We start from the raw sequence: 25,851 nt of genomic DNA on the forward strand, positions 1-25,851 counted from the left end.
GGAATTGCTGGGTGTTCTGGGCTGATCTGTATGGCCCCTGCCCCAAATTCATATCTTGAGGGAATGAACTCCAGGATCTCAGAATGTGACTGTATTGGAGATAGGGCCTTCAAAGAAGAAATTAAGTTAAAATTAGGCCATTTAGAGTGGGTCCTAATCCAATCTGACTGGTGTCCTTGTGAGAAGAAAGAACTTGGAGAAAAAAAGAGGCACAAAAGAGATGCCAGGGGGGCACAAACACAAAGGAAAAGGCACATGAGGGCAGAGCAAGACAGCCTTCTGTAAGCCAAGGGGCGAATCTCAGAAGAAACCAAAACCTGCTGGACGCCATGATCTTGGGCTTCTAGCCTCCAGAACTGTGAGAAAATAAATTTTGGGTTTTTAAGTCATCCAGTCAGTGGTATTTTATCATAGGAGCCCTAGCAAACTAATACACTGGGCTATATGACAACTGCACCCTTAGCTTTATAAGAAATTGCTGAACTGTTTTCCAAAGTGGTTGTGCCATTTTCCATTCTCACCAGCAACACAGGAGATCCATGATTGCTTCACATTTAAAAAAACACTTGGTATTGACTTTTAATTGTCTTTTAACACTTTTCAATTTCAGACTTTCTCTTGGATGTGTAGAAGCACTGCATTGGGGTTTCAGTATACGCTTCCCTGATGACTAATGATGTTGAGCATCTTTCCATGCTCTTATTAGCTATTCATGTATCTTCTTTGGTCAATGGTCTGTTTCAATCTTTTACTGCTTCTGTACTGGGTTTGTGTCTCCTTGATATTGAGTTGTAGAAGCTCTTTATATATTCTGAATACAAGTGCTTATCATATATATGTGTTGTGAAGATTTTTTCCCAATGTGTTGTTTGCCTGTTCATTTTCTTAATGGTGTCTTTTAGAGAGTAGGAGTTTTTAATTTTGATGAAGATCAGTTTATAATTTTTTTCTCTTATGGATTATGCTTTGTGTGTTCTAAGAAATCTTTGCTTACTCTGAGGTCAAAAAGATTTTCTTCTGTTTTCTTCTAAAAGTCTTCCAATGTTAGTTTTAACATTTAGGTCTATAATTGATTTCCAATATATTTTTATGTATTCTGAGAGCTAAGAGTCAAGGTCTGTCATTCCCCACATGTATATCCAATGGTTCCAACACCATTTGTTAAAAAAATTATCCTTAAACCTTTGAGTTAACTTCAGACATTTGTTAAAAATCAATTGCTCATATATGTGTAGATTTTATTTCTGGACTATGCTGTTCCATCCATCTCTCTATTTAAACTTATGTCAAATACCATACTGTTTAATTATTATAGCTGTATAATAAATTTTGAAATCAGGTAGCACAATACATTCAACTTTTTTTTTTGCAATTATTTAGGCTATACTAAGTCATTTGCATTTCCATATAAATTTTAGAATCAGCCTGTCAATTTCCTCAAAGAAGCCTTTTACATTTTGGTTGGGATTGAATTGAAGGTATAGATCAATCTGGAGAGAAGTGACATCTTAACAATATTTAAGTCTTTGAATCCTCAAACACAGTGTATCTGTTCATTTACTTAGATCTTCTTATATTCTTTCAGCAATGTTTTATAGTTTTCATTGCACAGGTCTGGCAGATATTTTGCAACAATTGGATATTTAAATTTGCTCCTCTGTATTTCATTTTTTGTAAACTACTGCAGATGGTAATTTTTTTAAATTTCATGTTCCAAGCTTATTGGTAATATACTGAAGTACAACTGATTTTGAAAATATTGACAGTATCATGAGGTCTTGATAAATTTATTTATTAGTTCTAGTTGCCTTTTGTAGATTCCTTAGGCTTTTTTACTGACACAGTCATGTTGGCTGTAAATAAAGGTGGTTTCTTCCTTGCTCCACCTATTCGTGTCTCCTCCCTCTGAAATCCCTGGCAACCACTGATCTTTTTACTGTCTCCATAATTTTGCTTTTTTACAGGATGTCATAGAGTTGGAATCACAGTATGTAGCTTTTTCAGATTGGCTTCTTTCACTTAGCAATATGCATTTAATATTCTTCCATGTCTTTTTGTGACTTGATAGCTCATTTCTTTTTGTTGTTGTTGTTTGTTTCTAGTTGTGTTAAGTACAACCAATTGTGCAACAAATCTCTAGAACTCTTTCATCTTGCAAAACTCATACCCCATGCTCGTTAAAAAACAACTCCCCATTTCCCTCTTCCGAAAACCTCCAACCACCCTTTCACTTTGTATCAATTAAATGACTCCAGGTACTTCACTAGAGTGGAATCATACAGTGTGTATCTTTTTGTGACTTGTTTATTTCACTTAACATAGTACCCTCAAGGTTCTTCTGTGTTATAACACGTGTCAAAATTTCCTTCTTTTTTAAGGCTGAATAATATTTCATTGTATATATAATACCACATTTTGTTTAGCCATTCATCCATCAATGGACACCTGAGTTGCTTCCATTTTTGCTATTGTGAATAATGCTGTGATGAACATGGGTATACAAATACTACTTTGAGACCTTGCTTTTACTTCTTTGGGGTATATGCCTAGAAGTGTAATTGCTGGATCATATATATTTTTTATTTCTTTAGGAACTCCCATATACTTTCCATAGGAGCTGTACCATTTAACATTTCCACCAACAGTGTACAAGGGTACTGGCTCTTTCACATCCTTGCCAACACTTGTTACTTTGTTTTTAGTTTTTTAAATACTAACCATCCTAATGTGATGTGATGTGGTATCTCATTCTGGTTTTGATTTACATTTTACCTAATAATTAGTGATGTTTAGTATCTTTTCACATGCTTGTTGTCCATTTGTATATCTTTGTTGGAGAGATGTTAATAGCTCATTTCTTTTTATGGCTGAATAATATTCCATTGTATGGATATTACTATAGTTTATATAGATATATGGATATATACTAGAGTTTGTTTAGCCATTCACATATTGAAGGACATCTTGGTTGCTTCTAAGTTTTTAATAATTATGAATAAAATTTTTTTAAAAAAAGATTTATTTACTTATTTGAGAGAGAGAAAGAAGACATGAGAGTTGGGGGAGAGGCAGAGGTAGAGACAGAGAGAGAGAAGCAAACTCCTTGCCAAGAATGGATCCTGATGTGGGGCTCGATCTCACGACCCTGAGATCATGACCTGTGCTGAAATCAAGTTGGATGCTTAACCAACTAAACTACCCAGGCGCCCCGTGAATAAAGCTTCTATAAGGGTTGTGTGCAGGGGGGTGCCTGGGTGGCTCAGTTGGTTAAGCATCTGCTTTCAACTCAGGTCATGGTCCCAGGGTTCTGGGATCAAGCCCCATGTTGGGCTCCCAGCTCAGCGGGGGGCCTGCTTCTCCCTCTCCCCACTGCTTGTGCACTCTCTCTTTCGCTCTCTCTCAAATAAATAAATAAAATCTTAAAAAAAAAAAAAGAATTGTGTGCAGGTTTTTGTGTGGACATATTTTCAACTCATTTGGGGAAATGCCACGGAGCATAACTGCTGGATAATACAGTAAGAATATGTTTATTTTGTAGGAAGCCACCAACCTTTCTTCCAAAGTGGCAGTATCTTGCATTCCCAGAAAAAATGCTCAGTTTACCAAGGGTGTGGAATTTTTTCTCAATTCCTTTCCTGATATACAAGATCATCATATAAATTTAGTACACTGCAGAGTACTTTATGTGGCTGCAGTCTCCACTTAAGAATTCTCAACCACTGGGGTGCCTGTATGGCTCAGTCGGTAAGCGTTGTACTCTTGGTTTTGGCTCAGGTCACGATCTCGGGGTTGTGGGATAGAGTCTCGCACTGAGCTGCTTTCAGCGTGGAGTGGGCTTTTTTCTCCCTCTACCCAGCTCCCCCACCCTGCACTCCCTCTCTCTCAAATTAATAAAATCTAAAAAAAAACCTAAAAAAAACCTTAAAAAAAAAAAAGAATCCTCAGCCATTAGGGGTGCCTGGGTGGCTCAGTTGGTTGACCTGACCAACTCTTGGTTTCAGCTCAGTACCATAGTCTTGGGGTCCTAGGATCAAGCCCTGCCCGAGCCCTGCCTGGAGCACCATGCCCCTCCCCCACCTCCTAAAATAAAAAAAAATCTTAAAAAAAAAAACCTCTTGGGTTCTAAAATCTCCCCTAATATCCTCTACAATGTCTCCTTTCTGTCCAATTGCTAGTTTCTGCTTTTATTAAATTTTCCCCACAAGATTGATTTATAGGTATTTACTTGAACCAAAATCTCAAAGTTGAGGAAAATCTATAATGGAAGTAAATCCATTTATACAAAAATTTTGTGTAAGAATCACTTTTAGTTAAAAAGGCGTTGTTTATCCACTACATTATGAGGTAAATAAGGCTTCCTAACTTGCCTTGAGTTCAGTGAAAAATGCCTCTTCCAAGAATGCACTTGTAAACAAACTTTTGGAACACAAACTATCAAACACATGTGTAGCACTTGGCTATTTCAATTTGCAGTTGACAGCTTCTAACAGTTCTCTATTTAAAGTTTCATGAAACATAGTAACACTAAGATTAATAATTGTTTTCCTTCTTAAAGATTTTCAACAGTTTAACATCTACATTTCTGTGAGCTTTATTTCCAGTTAAAAAAAAACAACTAGCAAATTAGCATGTCCCGAAATTCTTGAGGGAAAGACTAAATGTTTTAACCCATATTTTAGTAAATTATTTCTCTAAAAATGGTATCTATTTCTTCCCCCTTCAGAACTAGTATGAGCTAGATGAATGCAATAGTGAGAATAAAACTCTTAAGGAATAAATACATGAGTCCCAAATGCCTATGTTTGGTAAAATTTTGTCTATCAAAAAGGTACTTTGGAAGGAGTTAGGCCTTAGAGAACGTGGTAGTTTAAATCAATATGGCTGTCTCATTTGACTCATTTTAAATAAACAACTCTACATAACTAATACCATTTAAATTACTAGCACAGAATTTCAAAGGGAAGTGGGGGGTGGGGGATTAAAATTAAGATACTGGTTGTAGATTATTTCATTTTATAATGGATGCCCCAATTTTTAAACACATGGTATTACTGGGAATTGTTGAAGTAACAACTACTATATTTAGAAATAATCTTAATTTCATAATCTGCTCAATTTTTCTTATATTTCAAAATATCTTATATATGCACAGGAAAAGAAGTTCATCTTCAGGAAGAGAAAAATGGAATTAACACTATTTTAGCTTTCAAAATGATTAAAATGGCTTGTAAAAACCAGGGAAACAATACTTAAAAAAGACTTTTAAGAATTCTGAAATTGAAACTTTATTTTTCATTTGTATGACTTCAACTTTGTAACACCAAAATGGAAAGGGCGTGTGTATGTATAAGTATGAGCCACTTACATCTACACTACCCACCTCAAAAGGACAGAGAAAGTACACCAATGTTATAAAACAAGGTTTATTCTGCAATACTTTATCATAATGAATTGCATCTCTTTGGTAAAAATAAACTTTATAAACATTTTAATAATCAGAGATTAGATACAAAAACTAAATATCTGTTAGGTTGCTTTTAATATGAACAAAGACTGGCAACTGAGAAGTGGTTCACTTGTGACTGGTCATCTACTGGCAGTTATAACTCAAACTCAAGGCAATTTTTATGCTACATTAGAAAAGAGGATAAGGAAACCAGTTTAATAACTCAAATTTCTTGAATCAGAAAGCATTCTTACACTTTCATTTGAAAATAAATAGTTACAGTGAATTGGCAATTATACATTTTTATACACTATATGATGGCAACATAATACTTTAAAATGAAGCACTTAGTTTAATAAGAAATGTACAACAATGGCACTGGCAGTTAGATGCAGAAATAAATGTGCTTTAAGAAAAAATGGCAGGTATAACATTAAAATACTCTACTTTGTCTTTCAATAAATATTTTGAGTACATCATTAATATAGTGAAGTAAACTTTGTTTAAATCAAAGTTTACACATTTCAAACTAACAAAAAAAAAAAAAACCTGTAAAGTATATGTAAACCAGAAAGCCTTTAATTAAATGTGTGGTCTTCACAAATGGTTGTTAAGTTACTGTAGTATTTAAGACAAATCTTTACAGCTTTGTGAATTATTCACATCTGTTGATTAAATTGCTAGGAAAGGCCTCCTCGTCTACAAAGACACACACATTCCCTCAACACTTTCTCTACCTTTGAATTCGTGCTTACATATATTTAACTGACCACCTAATACGAACCTTTTACATAATGCCTCAGAAAGTAGCAAAAGAAAAAAATGTATATTCTAAGCCTTACTATATACAGGGGAATCTAAGTTAAGAGAAGTCATGCTGGCTATAGGGAAGAAAGGAAAGGCTCAAAGGTGGAAAAAAGGAGGCAATCCACCAATAATTAGATTTTCCATGAATACATGTATGTTTTCTTTCTCTGAATTTGAAAGGTAAAATAAAATATTAATGAATTTAGTAATATATTGCACAAATAAATTTCAAAAATCTATATTCAAGAAACACTGATTCTATTTGGGATGGGAAAGATGAAGATTAATTGTGCTGAGTCAAAACTTCACTAGAAATCTATTATAAACTAGAATTGGTTATAACAATTTATATTGATGTAAGGCAAATTATGTTAGCTTAAATCACAGTCTTAAAATATGCTGGAACATATATAACCTCTCTGGGATTGCCAAGCTGTTTCTATTACAGTATAATTTATTAATATATTATTAGAAATACAATTTCCAGTCCATAGGACTTGAAACGACTTTCCTTAATTGGGTGGTTATTAGCCATGTTTTTATCTCAACACACCTGAGGAATGGGATCATAGTATCTATGAAAGTAATAATGGGGGAATCATAATTAAAAAGGTACTTCCCCTTAAAAATAACTGCCTCGGTAAATCAGCAAATGGAAAAAGTGATGCACTAAGTTCTGTATATTAAGTGTAAAATACCATATGACTTCTTCCCATTAGCTTTTAGTATGAAAGCGTTGTCTTTGCTAGTGATGCATTTAAACTTTTAAATTCGAAGAGGGAGAGAATATTAAGTTTAAAGAATTATTGTTATTTATATTAAGCCAAATTAATTTTGAAGATCCCTCTTAAAGGGGGAACAACTCTCCCCCTCTTTATCTTAAATCATCCTCCTCTGCTTATGAAGAGTAATTATCTAATGGACAGGAACCAGAGAGAACATCTGGGGTACAGAATTTCAGTAGAACAAAATAAACTGGAACCAGGTCACTGAAACACACTGTTACTAAGGTCTATCCAGAGGGCCACCATAAACAGCTTTAAGATATTGTTATTGAAATGATTTTTATAATCTGTGTACTACTTATACTGTGGTATAAGCATTTTTTGGTGTGTTATAGTCACTGTCTATGTAAAAGGTGTTAACTTGGATTAGCCATTTTCTGTAGTAGATATGACAAAAATGAAGAAAAAAACAACCCCAAATACCTCATCCTGCATACTTAAAAACTATTTTTCATTATCAACAAATTTAAAAATTACTGTATTTCAACAGCACCGATTCTATTAATGTGGCTATCCAAGTTCAATTACAATTAACATGGAAACAGGACAGATAATATTAATGTTGTTATCCCTGGCTCTGGCTTAAAGTTTTGCCAATTGAAAAAGATGTTTTCATTATGCTTCTCATCTGACAGTTTTGCCCAAATAAAGTTTACAAGTTAAAATAAAAATACCTCTTTAAAAAAAATCCAAGAAAATGCTTTAGTCATAGAAACAGCTGAAAGTAACCAACCAAAATCACGAGCCTATGTATGTATGTATGTACATGTATACAGAAATTATCAGAAAAATGAAAACAAGGTCATTGTTATAAAACAGAATGCACCATGAGATAAGACTGAATTTTGGAAAGTTGCTTCCACCACTGTAAAAAAATATATATAATGAGTAAGTTTGGTTTTATTAGTATCCTGTGTTCTTTCTAAATTAATATAGTCAAACTATAAAAATGATATGGAAAAATGTCTCATAAAGCAGATTTGTTCAAATACTTAAAAAAAAAGGTGCTTTGTCAATGCACCTTTGGAACAGCAACATAAAATCTTTTAGCATGGAATAAATGGCACATACGTTATTATATTGCCTCCCCCAAAGGGTGTACTGTATAAGATTTAATTTTATATGAATTTTGAAACTCATGAAGGTACTTGGTTTCTACAGTTTTGTTAAATCCTCTTAAATTTAATTAGTAATACAAACTTAATTCATACAAACCTTGGACAGAAGTTTTTTCCTAAATGATCTATCTTTATTTAAGAGGACAGAAGTAATAAGTATTCAAAATGTTTACATTAGGTTACACTCCATTCCTACTACAAAATTCCCAGAATGTAGTCCATTTAACAAGTGAAAGATTCTCTTATTGCAAAAAGTGTGTCAAAATGAGTGTTAATTCCATAACATACTTTATGGCTATATATGGGTTATTTTTACTCAACAAAGACAGCTAGTGGCTAAAATGGTTGCAAAGCACTTTGGGAATGAACAAAAGGCCCCAATAAATGTTATGCAACATCTGGGAAGTAAAAAAAAATTCAAAGATAATATTATAATAGGAATTGGAGTGTTCTTATTTGAAATTTTACCACAAAACTGCCTTTTCTAAATTTCAAAACTCTTTGCTATACTTCCTGCCTATGTAGCCAAAAGGAGCTTTCTAGACATCTAGGATCTTTTCCAATTTATATTCAACTTTGTCCATGCTTCAACAAAAGATAATTAAAAATTAAAATTAAGACAAAATAAAAAAATCCAAATCTCATTCTACTGGATTGCATGTGTCCAGAGAGAAGTATGTGAGAAAGACATCAGCAACATTTTTAGCTGGATCAGCAACTACAGTTAATTACAAATGATTGGAAAAGAAAATGAAAAAAAGTTACAGAGTTGCCAATTCTTACACGTTAACACATTAACAGAATAAAAGATTTTTCCTACAAGTTTTAAGACAGGCTGTGGATTTTCTTATATAAAAATTTCCAAATCTTAGAGACACTTATCACAAAAATTATGCTTTTAGGACTTGGCAGCATAACTATGGTTGGGCATGATCCTAACAGCAATTATTTAATAAAAATCAAAACAAACATGTTGTGAAATAAACAAGTAATTAGCACCCCTCCCCCACCCTAAAACAAAAGAAGTCCATTATGGCTTTGATATCCCTGGTAAAGAATTAAGTAGAAGAGTATTGCCACACTTTAAAATAATTTCACACTAATAAGTATTTCTATTTTTTCCGCTGCCTTTGATTTTGTGTCTTTGCAGTACTTATTAGGGAACCCAGACATGTTCGGATTCCAGCAAGGTGGAGCAGAGATCCAGCCGCCTCTTTGAGCTCCTCATCAATTTCTTGACATAACTGTTTGCGCATCTTTTTGCCTGGCTGCCCTTTTTCAGAGGCATCTGCACAAGCCTGTGATGCATAGCCACTGTCTCCAAGAGGATCATCTTCATAATCAACATCTGTATCTTCTTCACTGTGAAATCCTTCGCTGCCATCACTTCCCACATGGCTACTCTTTGGGATAAATTCATATGCCTCATCCACAGAGGACAGAGAAGACACACTAGACCTGGACGCACAGCGCTGTGCGGCCATGCTGCTTGCACTGTAATTGTGGTCTTCTTTTGGATCAATGCTCGTGGCCAAAGAATCACTCTCTTGCAATCGCACACTACTGGGATGATTAAATGCATTGCTGTAACTCCTCTTTTTTTGCATTGCTGTTTTAAGAGGAAGAGGCTTCTCACCTGTGGAAAAGAAAACTTCCATCAATAGGTCAAATGCATCTGATTGCAAGAAAAGGCCATTTAAACTACTGTATCACTACTGAGTAGTGCTTTAGGGTTAGTAATGTTCTGTAGGTTTTTGTTCACTTGTTTCTTTTTTACTTAGACCACATATCATCCTGTAGGTATTAACTTGAACTATTTTAAAATCACTTAATGATATGTCTTGACCTTTCCATGAAAAATATAATTGTTTTGAGCTGTTCGTACAGAATGCCTCAATGGGAATGTGCCACTGTTGAGCTAACCATTTTCTTATTGATATTTAGGTTTTTCCAATTTTTCACTACTGTGAATAATACTGCAATGAAAATCATTCTAGACGCCTCTTCTTACACATATGCAAATATTCTTCTAGAATACCAAGAAACAGAATTATTAAGTAAAAGAATATATACATTTCAAATTATAATTGTTTTTTTTTAACTGAAGTATAGTTTATATACAATCTTATATTAGTTTTAGGAGTACAACATAGTGATTTGATAATTCTATATACATTATGTAATGCTCACCTTGTGTAGTCACCATATAAAGTTATTACAGTATTATTGACTATATTCCCTATGCTGTACTTTTTAACTCCCTGTGATTTATTTTTTAACTGGAAATTTGTAACCTCTTAATTGCCTGCACTTATTTCACTCACCCCCCACCCTCCTTCCCCCTGGCAACCACCAGTTTGTTCTCTGTATTTGTAAGTCTGTTTGTTTGTTTTTTTAAGATTTTACTTATTTATTTGACAGAGAGAGCACACGTGTGCCATGTGCACAAATGGGGAGCGGCAGGCAGAGGGAGAAGCAGGCCCTAGGACTCTGGGATCATGACCTGAGCCAAAGGCAGATGCTTAACTGACTGAGCCACCCAGGTGTCCGTTTTTGTTTTTTTTTTTTCCCTAAGATTTTTATTTATTTGACAGAGAGAGAACAAGTGAGGAGAGGGGCAGATGGGGAGGGAGAGGGACAAGCACACTCCACACTGAACATGGAGCCTCATCTCAGGGCTCCATCTCACGACCCTGAGATCATGACCTGAGCCAAAATCAAGAGTCAGGCACTTAACAGACTGAGCCATCCAGGCATCCATTTGTTTTTGGTTTGTTCATGTGTTTTGCTTTTTAGATTCCATATGAGTGAAATCATACAGAATTTGTCTTTCTCTGGCTTATTTCACTTAGCATAAAACTCTCTAGGTCCATTTATGTTGTCAAGAATGTCAAGATTTCATTCTTTTTTTATGGCGGAGTAATATTCCATTGTGTATATATATCACATCTTCATCCACTCATCTACTGATGGACAGAGGTTGTTTGCTTCCACATCTTGGCTATGCAAATAATGCTGCAATAAACACAGGGGTGCATGTATCTTTTCGAATTAAGTGTCTTTCTTTTCCTCAGGTAAATATCCAGAGGTAGAATTACAGGATGGTATGGTACTTCTATTTTTAGTTTATTGAGGAACCTCCATACTGTTTTTCATAGTGGCTGCACCAATTCGCATTCTCACCAACAGCAGGTTCCCTTTTCTCTACATTCTCATCAACACTTGTCATTTCTTGTCTTTCTGATACTAGACATTCTGACTGGCATGAGATCTCACTGAGGTTTTGCTTTGCATTTGTAGCTGGTATTTTCAAATTGTGTTCCAAAATGGTTGTACTAATTTACATCTTACAGTGTATGACAATATCCAGTTCCCACAATTAACACCTAATATTATCAATCATTTTAATTTTTCATAATCTCATGGACAAAAAAAGGTAGTATCTCAATATTGTTTCATTTTGCATTTCCGTCTTCTAGAGAAGTTGCCTATCTTTTCAAATGTGTATTGTCCACTTTATTTCCTTCCCTGAGACCCACTAATTCATATATTTTCTTGGCTTTTCTGAACATTTTTCTTATTTCTTACTTGTAGCGTCCTTTTATATACATATACTCAATATTAGCCATTTGTTATATACATAGTAAAAAAATGTTCTCCTTGTGTGACTTTTCTTACATATATTTTTTGTTGTCAGAACTACAAAATGTTGATGTTTAATTAAATTTACCTATGTTTTCTTTTATGGATTTTGCAGTTTGTATCTGAAGGGTTTTCCAATTCCAAGGTTATAAATATACTTTCCTGTATTTTCTTATTTATGGCTTTCATTTTTACTTTTAAATTCTCAACCTTAATTTCTATACATGCTATTATTTCTTTGTTTCTTGGTCCATGTAAAAATATCTATCACAGTATTAACTTCAATCTCATAACTGCTCACATATATTAATGGAAATATAATAAAATAGAAACTAAGTTATTCAAAAGAAAACACACTTAGTTGGAAAAAACAATTTTGCCTATAATATTTAAATATTTTGCATTCTAAATTACATTTCATAAAGCACTCACAAAAATGTATTTTAGGAAGAATGGGATGATTGCTTACATTCTAAAATGCCTTGTTCTATAGAAGTATTTAAAAGCATCATTGCAGTGGCAGCATCAATATCAGATTCTGAAAAAGGAAAAGAGTAACAATATTAATGTTCTTTATAAAAGAGAGGCTATTATAAGTATTTGCAAAGGTAACCAACATTAAGAGTTGGTGTATATTCTTTTACTTAAATACATACACACACACATTAAACAAAATGAGACACATTATTCTGCAATCTGTTTTGGTTCACTTAAAATTATGAACAGTTTTGTAGATAGTATTGAATAAAGGAGAACTGAGAAGTACTGTAGATAATAAAATTTCTTATGATTTTCTTAATATCTAGCTTACTTTACTGTAAGAAGACAGTATGTTATTCATAAAGCATACAAAATATGTGTTCATCAACTGTGTATGTCATCACTAAGGCTTCCAGTTAACAGTAGACTATTAGTAGTTAAGTTTTTGGGGAATCAAGTTATACATGGATTTTTTTTAACTGCATAGGAAGGAAGCAGTGGTCAGCACCCCTAACCCCGGCATTGTTCAGGGGTCAACTGTAATTAACTAAAAATGTACACTAAGGCATTACTACTTTTTAGCATTTTTACCTTAAAAAAAAAGATTTATTTATCTGAGAGAGAATGAGAGAGACAGAAAGAGAGAGGGAGAGAGCGCAAGCAGGGAGAGGGCCAGAGGGAGCAAATATTGAAGCGGACTCCCATGACCCATGAAATCAGGACCTGAGCCAAAACCAAGAGTTGGACACCCAACCAACTGAGCCACTCAGGCGCCCCTACCCTAAGCATTTAAAAAATATCTTTATCTGTGCATATCTGCAGTTATGAAGTACTTTATTAATTACATACTAGTTACAGGAGTTAAAAATATGTGTATTTGGTCAGTCTAGATCATGTGAATTTACAGATGCTAAATAAATAATTATTGCTGGCACAAAAGTATTAGTAATGTTTTTAATCATAATTATATATGAGCCCACAAGTACTATAGCCTTCATAGGAGGTCAAACATAATTATGGATATTCCAGAAGGAAAATGAGCTTCAAAAGGATGGTAAAATCAGCAGGTTCTACTCCAGATAAAGTCATTATGCTCTCATATCTACTTTTCTGCTAGAAGTTCTTCTCCATCTTGGTGATCTATTATTCTGAATAACTGTAATTAAATAAAAGTAATATGGTATAATCTAATGTGAAGGAAAAGTTAGAAAATATTTAGAAATTTTAGGGGTGCCTGGATGGCTCGGTTGTTAAGCATCTGCCTTCGGCTCAGGTCATGATCCCAGGGTCCTGGGATCGAGCCCCACTTCGGGCTCCCTGCTCGGCGGGAAGCCTGCTTCTCCCTCTCCCATTCCCCCTGCTTGTGTTCCCTCTTTCGCTGTGTCTCTTTCTGTCAAATAAATAAAATCTTAAAAAAAAAAAAAAGAAAAAAATATTTAGAAATTTTAGATTACAAAGGATGTTTAAAATAAGATTCAGATATGAAACTTCCCATTTCTATCTCAAAGCTAGAAAATTATTACCCTGTTTTCCATTTTATTTGTAATACCTAATTATAAAGTTATTTTAGATAATAAGGCCATAAAGATATTGACTTGTTTTCTCCCCAACTTGACCATAAACTCTGTGAAGACAGAGAAAGTGACTGACTTTACCAAACAGACGTAAGTAAATCAGAAGATGGTTGTTATGAAACAGCATATCATACTACAACTCTTTCCCCTTCAATAAACTGTGACCTTGTGAAACAAGAGTCTCTATGAATGCCTTCCCAATTAAGATAGGAACTGGTCTTATCCCCTATGTTCCACAATGCCTGGAACAATAGTAGGTCCTAAATAAATGTGTCAATAATAAAGTATGTGATCTCTTTGCCCTCCTTTCCTTAGATCAAGCTAATTATCACCAAATTACTAACGTTGGGTATCAATGGGCTTGGCATGTTCTGAGTATTTTTTTTTAAAGATTTTATTTATTTATTCATGAAAGACAGAGAGAGAGAGAGAGAGAGAGAGAGGCTGAGGGAGAAGCAGGCTCCCAAAGAGCAGGGAGCCTGACGCGGGACTCGATCCCAGGACCCCGGGATCATGACCTGAGCCGAAGGCAGACGCTTAACCATCTGAACCACCCAGGCGCCCTGAGTATTATTAACTCATCTAATCCTCACAACTTTATGATGTGGGTACTATTAGTATTTCCATCTTAAAAATGAAAAAAACAGACACAGACAGGTCTCTGGGGGGCGGGGTGGAACTTGAACTTCTCAGTAGTCTACTTCCAGAACCTAGTCCTTCTATTTGTACTCTATCAATCATCAATCATTAATACTCACTAAGTATCCATGACTAAAGTAGGAAATTCTGCAGGATTTACAGAATATACTGTAAATTCTCTATTCTGTTATTCACTCAATAAAATGAGTATCCTGTTATGAGCCAGACATCATTCCAGGCTGTGGGAATATAGCAAAAAACAAAACAGGAAAACCCCTACCCTCTCAGAACACAAAGGAATAATTAAAACACAGTATGTCACAAGGTGACAAACATGAGGGAGAGAAACTAAGTGTAAAGGGGGATAGAGAGTGTTGGGAAGGGTGACTGCACTTTAAATACAGAGGTTAGAGAAGGCTTCAAGAAGAAGCAAGCGTTGAGCAAAGATTCAGGGAGATGAGAAAAAGAAGATATCCGAAGGAAAAGTATTTTAAGGCAGAAAGAACAGTAAGTAAAAAGAGTATGAATCAGTGTTTCTCATGTCATAGCCAAGAAAAGATCTCTCCAGTTCTAGTCTTTTAGAATGAGACCTGACTATAATTTGATAGAGTTCAGTATTCTAACATGTCTTTGAAGAAGAAAAGGTTCAGACTCTAGCCCATATTGTATCTCTGTGTGAACTGGAAAAAAGCAAGTCAGCCTCCAGGTGAATGCTTCCCTGTACGAAGGCACACAGCTTGAAGACTGGAGCGTGGGCTGAATTTCAGACCCCACTCACTGCCTCAGCCAAGTGGCCCTGTGCAGGACAAATCCTGCATGGCATTATGCAAAAGCCCTGACAGAGAGTTTCCTGTTCCATAAAATAATTTTTCTTTTAATAAAAGAAGGTCTACCTTGTTTCCAATTTCATTTAAAAAAAAAAAAGGAGGTGATGGTGAGGGAGAATCTAACACTGAAAGCATAATGAGGAAAAACTTTCAGAAAATTTATAATCTTATAAATGAAGTACCTATACAATCTTATCAAAAAAGTTAGTGTATCTCTAGCTTAACTTCCTATAGTAAACTTTCATTAGAATTCAAGGAGTCATATTTCTTAAAAACAATACCTAAAACTAAAGAAAATTGGTGAGGCTTATCCTGACAACATAAGATGCATGGACACTTCTCTTCTTAGTTTCCAAATATTTAAAATGATAAAATTAGATACTATTTTTGTAACAGAAGGGCAGGAAAAGTATACCTTAAACACATTTATTTCTTGTATAGATTTATTATAACCAAATTAATCTGAATTCTCCCACATGAAGTTAACTTTATGAAACCGAAAACCTCCCTGCAAAAGAATTTTATCTATATGTAATTTGTTTGGTTTCAAATATTTTAGGTATGCTTCCCATGATGCCTTGCCAATTAGCTCTAGAAAAATGTCTAACTGCAAGAGAAATGACCCCACTCAGTAATCAAGAATACCTGATTACCAATGATTTGACCAAGGTACAATCTTGAACTTCTTAGAACAAATACAACAGAAACTCTGTGTAGACTTTACAAATAATTTTTATTTAGAGTACCCAATCTGTTTTAGTATTAAAATTAAACTGAAGACTTACTTGTTTATTGTCACAACTGAAGACACTTCATGTTATTTTTTCACTGATAATACTTTAGCTCTTTAAAATGTAGCTGTGTTTTTAAAAACATACTATTAGCTAGGTAACCACTATATCCAGTTCATAAAGAATAAAAATTTTGTTCTTTTATAAAGTCTTTTGTATATATTTTCTCTGACACTATTTAGTTTAAGCAAATAATTCACTTCTAGTTGAAAGTCATTTGTCATTAAGAGTCATGAGATCCACCCAAATAGTGATTAAAAAAACCCACTTAGTTCAGTCATATTATTTCTCTTTTTTTCCTTCATAGTTCTGACTGGAGTTCAAAACATGCTACTGATTTAATAATTGATTCAAATAAATTTCTGTCATAAGTGTTAATTTGTATGTCCTGGTTTATATTTCCTTAGCCTTGATGCTGGGAAATCACTAACAATAATTGAGAAAAAAATTCTAAGACACTAGGTTCAGCTATGTGAAACTGAGAGTTATGACACAAACTGACACATTTCTGTTATCTGATTCTCAATCCATTTGCTTAAGGAATGATATGAGAACCATAGAGGTATAATTTAAATTGTTATAAGCTCAGTAATAACTATAAGGACTTACTACATCTATCAAAGCTAACATACACATTTACAGAGCATCCAAACACAGAAGCTGTCTCTTGTGATTCTCTAATAGAGGAGAGCAATTTTGATAAACTGCCAATACTTTAAGCTGCTTGAACCAGTGGTTTAGTTTCATTTCTATTAAGATACAAATTATGCTAATTTGGAATCTTAAATTTGAACCTAGATTTGCACTTAGCCCCTAACATCATCATTAACTGTCCTAAAGTTTATATTTGCTTGAGTATACTAGTGCTTCAGTATAAATACTGTAATTCAGTAACTAGAATGTGAGTTCCATTTTTGTCATTTTGTTCACTGATGTATCCTTGTGCCTAGCACACAAGTATGTTCAATAAATATTTCTTAAGCAGATGAGTTTATTCTAAATCCATACCAAACCAAAATATTGACAAAAAAGATTTTGTTTTGCTATCTCAGTATGAGATTCCTGTGCCTCCTGCCCTCTGTCATACAATACTGTAACATATATATTGGCACAGAAAATTAGTCACTGTAAGGTGAGCAAGAGAGACAACTACACTTTAAAACTGCTGCACCTACTTTGGGTGATAGTGACTATTTCTGGAATTTCTCCGCCTAAATAAGGTCTCCTATTGCTCTTATTGTGTTTGAAGGTAGCTCTATTATAATGATTAGTAAAGATGATTCTGTTAAGTGATAGATGAATCTAATACTGGATTCTAATACTGGAACTCAATGACACCTAAGTGACCTTAATAAAACACAGAACTGACAATGTTGCCTCATTCTTTAAAGCCCTTCAGCAGCTCCCTCAATGCCTCATACCTAGCAGGAGTGCAGGTTCTGAAATCAGAGTTTCTGAGTTCCTTGTATGCCTTTTACTAGTGATGTGGCCATGAGAAAGTTACTTAATCTCTCCAAATTTCAGTTTCCTTATTAGGTAAGAATACCTCAAAGAGTTGTAAGTATTAAATGAGATAATGCACTTACAGCACCGTAAGGAACTCAATGCTAATGTTATAATTATAGGAGTTCAAACTCATTACACTAAATAAGTTCTCCTTGATTTGGCTAATGCTCGCTTAAACTTCTTCATTTGGCTTGCCCATACTAAATGATCACATCTACAGCTACTGGACCAAGGCTGCCGAATCCTCTTCTATAATCCTAGGCTTCAGCCATACTCATTGGCCTGCAGTTCCTAGCAGATACCCTCCAACAAGGTCAAGTATTTCTCCAACTTCTGAGGTCCAGCTCAAGCACCACTTTCTTTTCTAAGGGGACTTTTCTGATCTACCTCTAAGCTTACTTTGCCACTTACTTCCTTTTTCCCCAATGTACTCTGCATAATCTTCTCAACCTTCTTCAATTAAACTGTACAGTTTTTGAGAGCAGGTCCTGGATCTCTTTCATCTCTGCATATCCCAAAGCACCCATACATGACTTGGCACTATGTGGGAATTCAACAATTACTTGTAGAATAAACAGTTGAATGTTTAGTCCATTTAGTGCTGTGTTTTTTTCAAACTTTTCTCTAGAAATAATATCGAGAGAAGAAAAAGCAAATTTCCTCATAAGTCAATCAACAGGCCCTAAAGCAACCTGATTTAAATATAAATTTTCTTAGGTTTTTGTGTGGTCTTATGTTTTCCTCTAAAACTCATAAGAACTGTATATTCTATTCCAAGACAGGCCTGCATTTGTTTTAACCCGGAACTCCAAAGCCCCTTGCCATCAAGCCTAAGACTCACCAGTACAGAGATGGAGGGAAGTAAGCTATTAGCAGCACTGGAGAGATGATGCACCATATGTCTACGTCATTAGACGAAGGAGAAGTGCTAAGCTCTAGTTATGAAAAACTGCGGCTAAAACTAGCAGGAGAGGGGCGCCTGGGTGGCTGAGTCAGTTAAGCATCTGCCTTTGGCTCAGATCTTGATCCTGGAGTCCCAGGATCAAGCCCCATGTCATGCTCCCTGCTCTGCAGGGGGTTGGCTTCTCCCTCTCCCTCTGCCCTACCCCCTGCAGCTTGCTCACTCTCTCTCAAATAAATAAATAAAATCTTAAAAAAAAAGTAAAACTAGCAGGAGAAGATTGTACAAGTGTCTGCTCCCCAAAAGAAGCAGCAGAATTAGGATAGAATGGAGTAAGAGCAAGAAGAGATTCTAAATAAACCCAGAATTCACAAGGAAAATGTTCTCAAAATCTGTGTATGAGCTGAGCCTGAAAGACTAAAGGTCAGAACTTATTGGGATAATAACAATATGCAGTTTCTGCAATGCCTAAATGCAAAGAGAAACCACATCTATCCATGTAGGAAGGAGAAAATGGATACTTGCATTACGTTAAGCCAGAACATTATCTGAACATACCCTCAATCCACTTAACTTCTTTGCAGAATTCTCTTCAGCTTTTTCACACCCTTTCCCTCCCTCATTTTTACAGACCATCATCACACTGCTTCCTAGCCTTGGCTTAGTGTAGTTTCAAAGAGCCAAAATGTGTCTGATACACAGAAAAGACTTCTGGTCTGTAGATTTCTGTTTTTAAAAGTCACAGAAATGTTTCTAGGCCTGAAAGCAACAATGCTAGAAAATCTTATGTTAATACATCACTAATTTATAATATTAACTATGAGTAGGGGGCAAAAACTACTAATTCAGAATTTTTATGTACTTTAGAAAAGTCATCTACAGAATTCTGAAAGTTAACTTGCTGTCTTCTTAAAGTTCTTTACACTAAACCTATAAAAGAAATATTCTAAACTATATTCTAATCCAAACTTTCTCTGAAGAGGGCCAATAAGTATTTTAGGTTTTGCCAGAGAAGAGGCATAACTAAGGACACAATACAGAGATCTCTGTTGCAACTACCTAACTCTGTTCTTATAGTGAATTTTCACATGCCTTGAAATATTATTTTTATTATTTTTCAACTATTTATAAATATAAACTCACAGGCCACATAAAAACACATGGCAGGCCAGATATGGCCCAAGGCCTAGTTTGCCAATCTCTATTCTAGTCTAAGACTTGAAAAGTGAACTCTATACTGATAGTATTACTAAGAAATATTTTCCTATTTTCAAGGAGAAATACACATAAAAGGAAATGAAAAAAAAGGGATATACAACAGTATACACAGTATGAGCCTAACATTTGGAGAAAAACTGTGTGTGTGTGTGTATGCATGCAGACACATCTACTCATGTGTAAGGTGTAAAAAGAACCAAAGTAATTAAAACAAAATGTTGACGATAATAAAGAATAAGTTTTAGGTTTTTTTTTTATTTAAATTCAAGTTAGTTAACATACAGTGTATCATTAATTTCAGGTTAGAATTTAGTGATTCATCACTTACATTTAACACCCAGTGCTCATCACATCAAGTGCACTCCTTAATATCCATCACTCCATTTCCCCAACCCCCACCTAACCTCCCCTCCAGCAACCCTCAGTTTGTTCTCTATAGCTAGGAGTCATTTAGGGTTTGTCTCACTCTCTTTATCCTATTTTATTTTTCCATCCCTTCCCCTATGTTCATCATTTTTATTTCTTTTCTTTTTTCTTTTTTAAAGATTTTATATATTTATTTGACAGAGAGATAGAGAGAGAGCACAAGTAGGCAGAGAGGCAGGCAGAGGGATAGGGAGAAGCAGACTCTCCACTGAGCAGGGAGCCCGATGTGGGGCTCGATCCCAGGACCCTGGGATCATGACCTGAGCCAAAGGCAGCCGCTTAACCGACTGAGCCACCCAGGCGCCCCATCAGTTTTGTTTCTTAAAATTTAGTTTCTTTTTATAAATGTTTTTATTTTCCAAATCTTCTACAATGAACATGTAATACTTCTATAATTAGAAAAAAATTAAATAAACAAAAAATCCTGATATTTGACCTGAGCTGTTATGATTTAAAATAATGTACATACCTTTGAGGGTTCGCACCTGGTTTTGCTTGAGTACAGAGCTTAAGAAATGAGGTGATAAAGAGCCACTGAAAAATAAAGATAAGATAAATATGCTTATAAAAACCTTCATTTCACTTTTTATAGAACTTAGTCACAAATACAACTAATTTATACAATAAAAAACACAAACTATTTTTACCTTGTTTTCTTTGCTAATACTATTCAGTTTAGAAGAGTCTGCCAAAGCAGAAAGAGCATTAGATCCAAGATTAAATCACAACTATTTGGACGTTCTTAGGCAAAATAATTAATTTCTTAGTTTCTTCATCTGTAAAATAGGAATAATTAAACCTCCCACATAGGGCTGCTGTGATGAATAATAATAATGCATTTAAAATGCCTGTAACAATAGACAATACATAATAGTTACTATTTGGTTTTGTATTGGATGCTTAAGTTTGATATGATATTCATATAGGTGTTACCACAGAAATGAAAGCGTTTATTGAAACAAATGTGTGAAGAGAACTATATGGTAATGATGCAAAACAGATAAGTTCCTGATTTTATTAAGAAATATTAATATCAAATTAAACTTGCTACAGTCATAAAGAGATTAGGAGTCCTGGCTTTTTTTTTTTTTTTAAAGATCTTATTTTTAAGCAATCTCTACACCCAGCATGGGGCCTGAATTTACAACCCCAAGATCAAGAGTTACATGCCTCTTTTGACTGAGCCAGCCAACATCCCAGTTTTGGCTTTTTTTTTAAATTCCAAATATTAAATCATTTTTGGGACACACTACTTCTGTTCTTTGGAATTTGTGATACCATAAAAAAATCTGTTTTGCTAACTAAATTGTAAGTCTATTTCTCATTCATAGTTTTACATATACTATATTTCATTCTTTTTCTCAACTTACCAATTATGATATGAAAAGGCTACACAAAGATCTATTAGATGGGGCCATCATTTGCCAAACAATGAAAAAGAGAAAATGTTTCTAAAAATATTAAGGTAATGTTTTAAAGTGAAAAATTATCTTTATGCTGTCATTTATCTGTTTTTAAACCACAAAATCATTTTTACTTAACATATGATAAAGCTAAAAGATAAAAATCATGAAAATGCAACCCATCAAAGGCACAGTGAAGTGCGTATTTGATGGTATACAACAGTGTCAATTCTCTCATTTAATCTTGAATTTAAAAAAAGCATAGCTAAATAAAACACATAAATGACCATACACAGAACTTACCATTAGTTTCTAAATTGTTTTTTTTTTAAAACTAGGATACCTCATAAGCACCAACATTAACTGATAAAGAAGATACCAAGTCCCAAACAACGAGGATATAAACTCTGATAACTTTTCTAGGTTTCATTTCATAAAGATAAACCACTCAATCATTCTTGTGACAATAATCCTTCCAATCTTCTAGTAAACAAGCTTAAAATCTCAGTGAGAAGATATATATTACTAATTTCAACTTTAGCCTTACTAATATTTTATTGTATTTCAGCTACAACCACTCCACTTAAAGTTATTTAATAATAATTTAAGAAATTAAACATTGTATGGAAATATTGATAATTGTTGCAGCTGAAGAAGTTCATTATAGTTTTCTCCCTCCTTTTGTGTATGTTTGAAATTCTCCATCTAGCATTTTATTAAAAAGCTTTTTAAAATTTTCCAAAAAACAAATTAGCCATGATAAGGCCACCCTCAAAAGTATCTCAACAAAATCTGGCATTTTCAATTCAAACAAATGTACATAATAGAATTAAAAAAAAAATTCTGAAGGCTTCTTTAGGAAATGCAAACAAAATCAGATTTGAGGTGTCATATTCAGCTTTGACTTAAAATGGGAAAGCTGTAAGATCCATAAGAGTCACTGAGTTTGAAGACAAGAGCCAAGGAAATACATTACAATTATATTTACCAGCAGAAACAAAATAAAAAAGTCAAAGCATTATTTTGTCAGACATTTTAAAACTTGAGACTGTGAACATAATTTTCAAATATTAAATGTGTTGTGAAAGAAACCCAAACTTAAAATAGAAAAAGATACAACAAATACATCCATAAAAATGTTACAATGACAAACTGTTAAGCATCTTATTTTAAAAAGCTTAAATATACTTTTAATTTCCCATATCTTTAGTCTGCATTAGTATTGCAGGCAATTAAAATAATTTAAACTTTTTGTACCTGAAATCATTATTATAACTTTCTGTAGGGTTTACTTACACTCAGGAGTGACTGTATTTTACAGAATTTATGTTCTCACCTATCAAATATCCTGTTTCCTAATAACACAAGTTAGACTATAAGTAAAAATGCCTTAGGCTAATGTCTTATCCATAAGTTATTCTCTAGGCAATTAAAAAAAAACCCGAAACCTTACAACTTTGTTAGGTTTTTCCATGTCATACAATGAAATCTTATGTCACCACTGACACTTATATGGAAGATCCTGTACCTTTGTGGAGATGCAGGAGGGGTGTAAAATGTTAATGCTGAGGGAAAAGGTTGCTTCTTCAGTGCCTGCATAAGGTTGGGTTTATACTCTGGATCAACACACCATAAGGAACCTTTTCCATTAACCTAAAATAAAATACACAAGAATTATTAATGTGCAAATTTAAGACATACACAATCAGTACCTGAATGTTTTCACTAAATGTGTGCGTGGGGAAAAAAATCCTACAGTATGCTTTTGAGTACAATGCAAAGGTTGAATTAAGCTTGCTGTAAGTGCATTGTATGGTCAAAAGCCCTGGAGGCAGGCTGCCTGGGTTCTTAGCTCCAGCTCTGCCATTTACCTGTTGTGTGATCTTAGGAAAAATAACCAACTTCTATCTCTCCAGGCCATTACTCCTTCATTTGGAAGGTAGGGATGATAACACTACCTATTTCATAGGGCTGTTATGTGGATTAAATTATGCATAAAGTACTCTGCATGTTACCCAGCACACAGGGCCACAGGACATGACAATCACTTCATAGTCTGTGAGAATGGTACAATCCCAAGATGTACAGTGAACAGCATGGTGGGCTGTACAATGTGGTCCTCCACATGGTAAGATTTAACAAATATAAGCCATTATTGTTACTATTATAGAAAAACCAGAAAGAAAAGGAAAAATTAAGCTTTCTGTGCAGCATCATTTCCCCAAAAGTGATAAGCAATATGAGATCAGGTGATACAGCAAAAAAATTTTATTTTTTAATGGCATTAACAGTAATGCTTAAGTTCTCATTTAAAGTAAGTTTAAATTTAAAAAGCAAATGATTTCAGGGACTCCTGGGTGGTACAGTCAGTTAAGCAACCAACTCTTGATTTTAGCTTGGGTGTGATCTCAGGGTTGTGGATTGAGTCCAGCACTGGGCTCCACACTCAGCGCAGGTCTGCTTGAGATTCTCTCCCTTTCCCTCTGCCCTTCCCTGTGCTCACATACGTGCTCTCTCTCTATATGAATAAGCAGAGTCTTTAAAAAAAAAACAAAAGCAAATGGTTTCCTGAAAAGCATAGCAAAAGTTTCAAAGAGTGGTAAATCAACAACTGAGGTATGAAAAAGACTCCTGTAAAAGATAACAGAGAGGACGGAAGAATCGGACCTTCCCTCAAGATGATTAAGTTACCACATTTGAGTGACTTTTAGATAACATGGCAATGAGCACAAACCCAGATTCCATTGAAATAATCAATAGAATCTAAAAATTATGGAATTTTTATGATTACTGGAAACCAGAGAAACCATTAACAAAAGTGCCTGCTAAGTTTCAAATGGGAGGTACCTGAAAGAAGGGCTTGTGTGATCCACAGTTCCCTCAATATGAAGGAACAGCTCAGAGGAAGGTAAGTGGACAAGATATATGAAAAACGTCACTAATATTATCTAACATGCAGGAAAGAAGGCCAGGCTATGAGATAATTCCTTCAAACAGGTTTGAAAAATGCTGTACATTTTACTTCCCTCCTTCTTAGAAGGTCACACTACATACCAGCAGGTTAAGGGATCTAAATAGTCTTGCTACCATTATACTTGTTTTATATGGTTTCCTAAAGTTACCTGACACAGAACCTCCTTCTCCCAGGTAGTATTTGAGGAATTTAGTGTCCTGTCGAACACTTATGAGAAAAACTGATGTAATTAATTCTTGTAGAATATAATTTCCAAATATTAATGGAAATAACTACATTGATCAGGCCAGGAGGAAAAATAAATTCCCTCTTAAAGTTCACAATTTTAAGACTGCAGTACCAAAAAAAAAATATTAACAATCCCAACAACAAAATTCTGACCATTTGGAAATTTATAATACTCTTAGATTAAAAAGATATCCAAACCACAATTACAGACTATCTAGTAAATAAAGGGTATAAACACAGTTATATGAAAACTAAGAGAACGTGGCCAAAGGCAAATTTATATCCACTTTCATTCATTTTTTTAAAAAAGATTTTATTTATTTATTTGACAGAGAGAGAGAGAGAGAGAGAGAGAGAGAGCGAGAGCGAGCATGAGCACAAGCAGGGGGAGCAGAGGGAGAAACAGGCTCCCCGCTGAGCAGGGAGCCCTATGCGGGCTCCATCCCGGGACCCTGGGATCATGACTTGAGTTGAAGGCAGCCGTTTAACCAACTGAGCCACCCAGGTGCCCCTCATTCATTTTTTTAAAAAGACTATTTATTTGAGAGAGCGTATATGCACATGAGGTGGAGGGACAGAGGGCAAGAGAACCTCAAGCAGACTCCACACTGGGCATGGAGCCCTACTATTAGCTCAATCTTACGACCCTGAGACCTTGACCTGAGACGAAACCAAGAATCAGACACTTAACCAACTGAGCCACCCAGGTGCCCCTATCCACTTTCATTCCTTTTTTTTTTTTAAGATTTTTATTTATTTTTTGACAGAGAGAGAGACAGCGAGAGAGGGAACACAAGCAGGGGGAGTGGGAGAGGGAGAAGCAGGCTTCCCTGCTGAGCAAGGAGCCCAATGTGGGGCTTGATCCCAGGACGCTGGGATCATGACCTCAGGCAGACCCTGAACGACTGAGCCACCCAGGCGCCCTATCCTCTTTCATTCTTAAACAACAATTGAAATATCTGAAATAAGCTTTTATCATATCTGGAGAAGGGGGGGGAGAGAAAATTACATGTTATATAATATAAATATATTATATGAAAATTGATAAATTATTAAACTAGAAATCAGGGAAAGAATGGAACTGAT

At 34.7% G+C, this 25,851-nt stretch overlaps 1 protein-coding gene across 4 annotated transcripts in view; it reads right to left on the reverse strand.

Annotated features, from left to right (window-relative positions):
- Window positions 1–5,409: 5,409 nt before the first annotated feature.
- The window catches only part of FOXN2 (forkhead box N2), a 63,702-nt gene continuing 43,260 nt past the window's right edge, over window positions 5,410–25,851 (reverse strand). For all 4 annotated transcript variants that reach the window (XM_025868864.2, XM_025868863.2, XM_073897741.1 and 1 more), the window contains exons 3-6: window positions 23,092–23,216; window positions 20,630–20,694; window positions 12,268–12,336; window positions 5,410–9,792 (exon numbers count right to left, since the gene is read on the reverse strand). In XM_025868864.2, the coding sequence (XP_025724649.1) occupies window positions 9,269–9,792; window positions 12,268–12,336; window positions 20,630–20,694; window positions 23,092–23,216 (783 nt within the window). In that variant the 3' untranslated portion in view covers window positions 5,410–9,268. The remainder of the gene's footprint in view (window positions 9,793–12,267; window positions 12,337–20,629; window positions 20,695–23,091; window positions 23,217–25,851) is intronic.

Source organism: Callorhinus ursinus, unplaced genomic scaffold (genome assembly GCF_003265705.2).
Source record: "Callorhinus ursinus isolate GAN/ISIS: 27379988/994484 unplaced genomic scaffold, GSC_fseal_2.0 scaffold10, whole genome shotgun sequence".
Classification (NCBI taxonomy): Eukaryota; Metazoa; Chordata; class Mammalia; order Carnivora; family Otariidae; genus Callorhinus; species Callorhinus ursinus.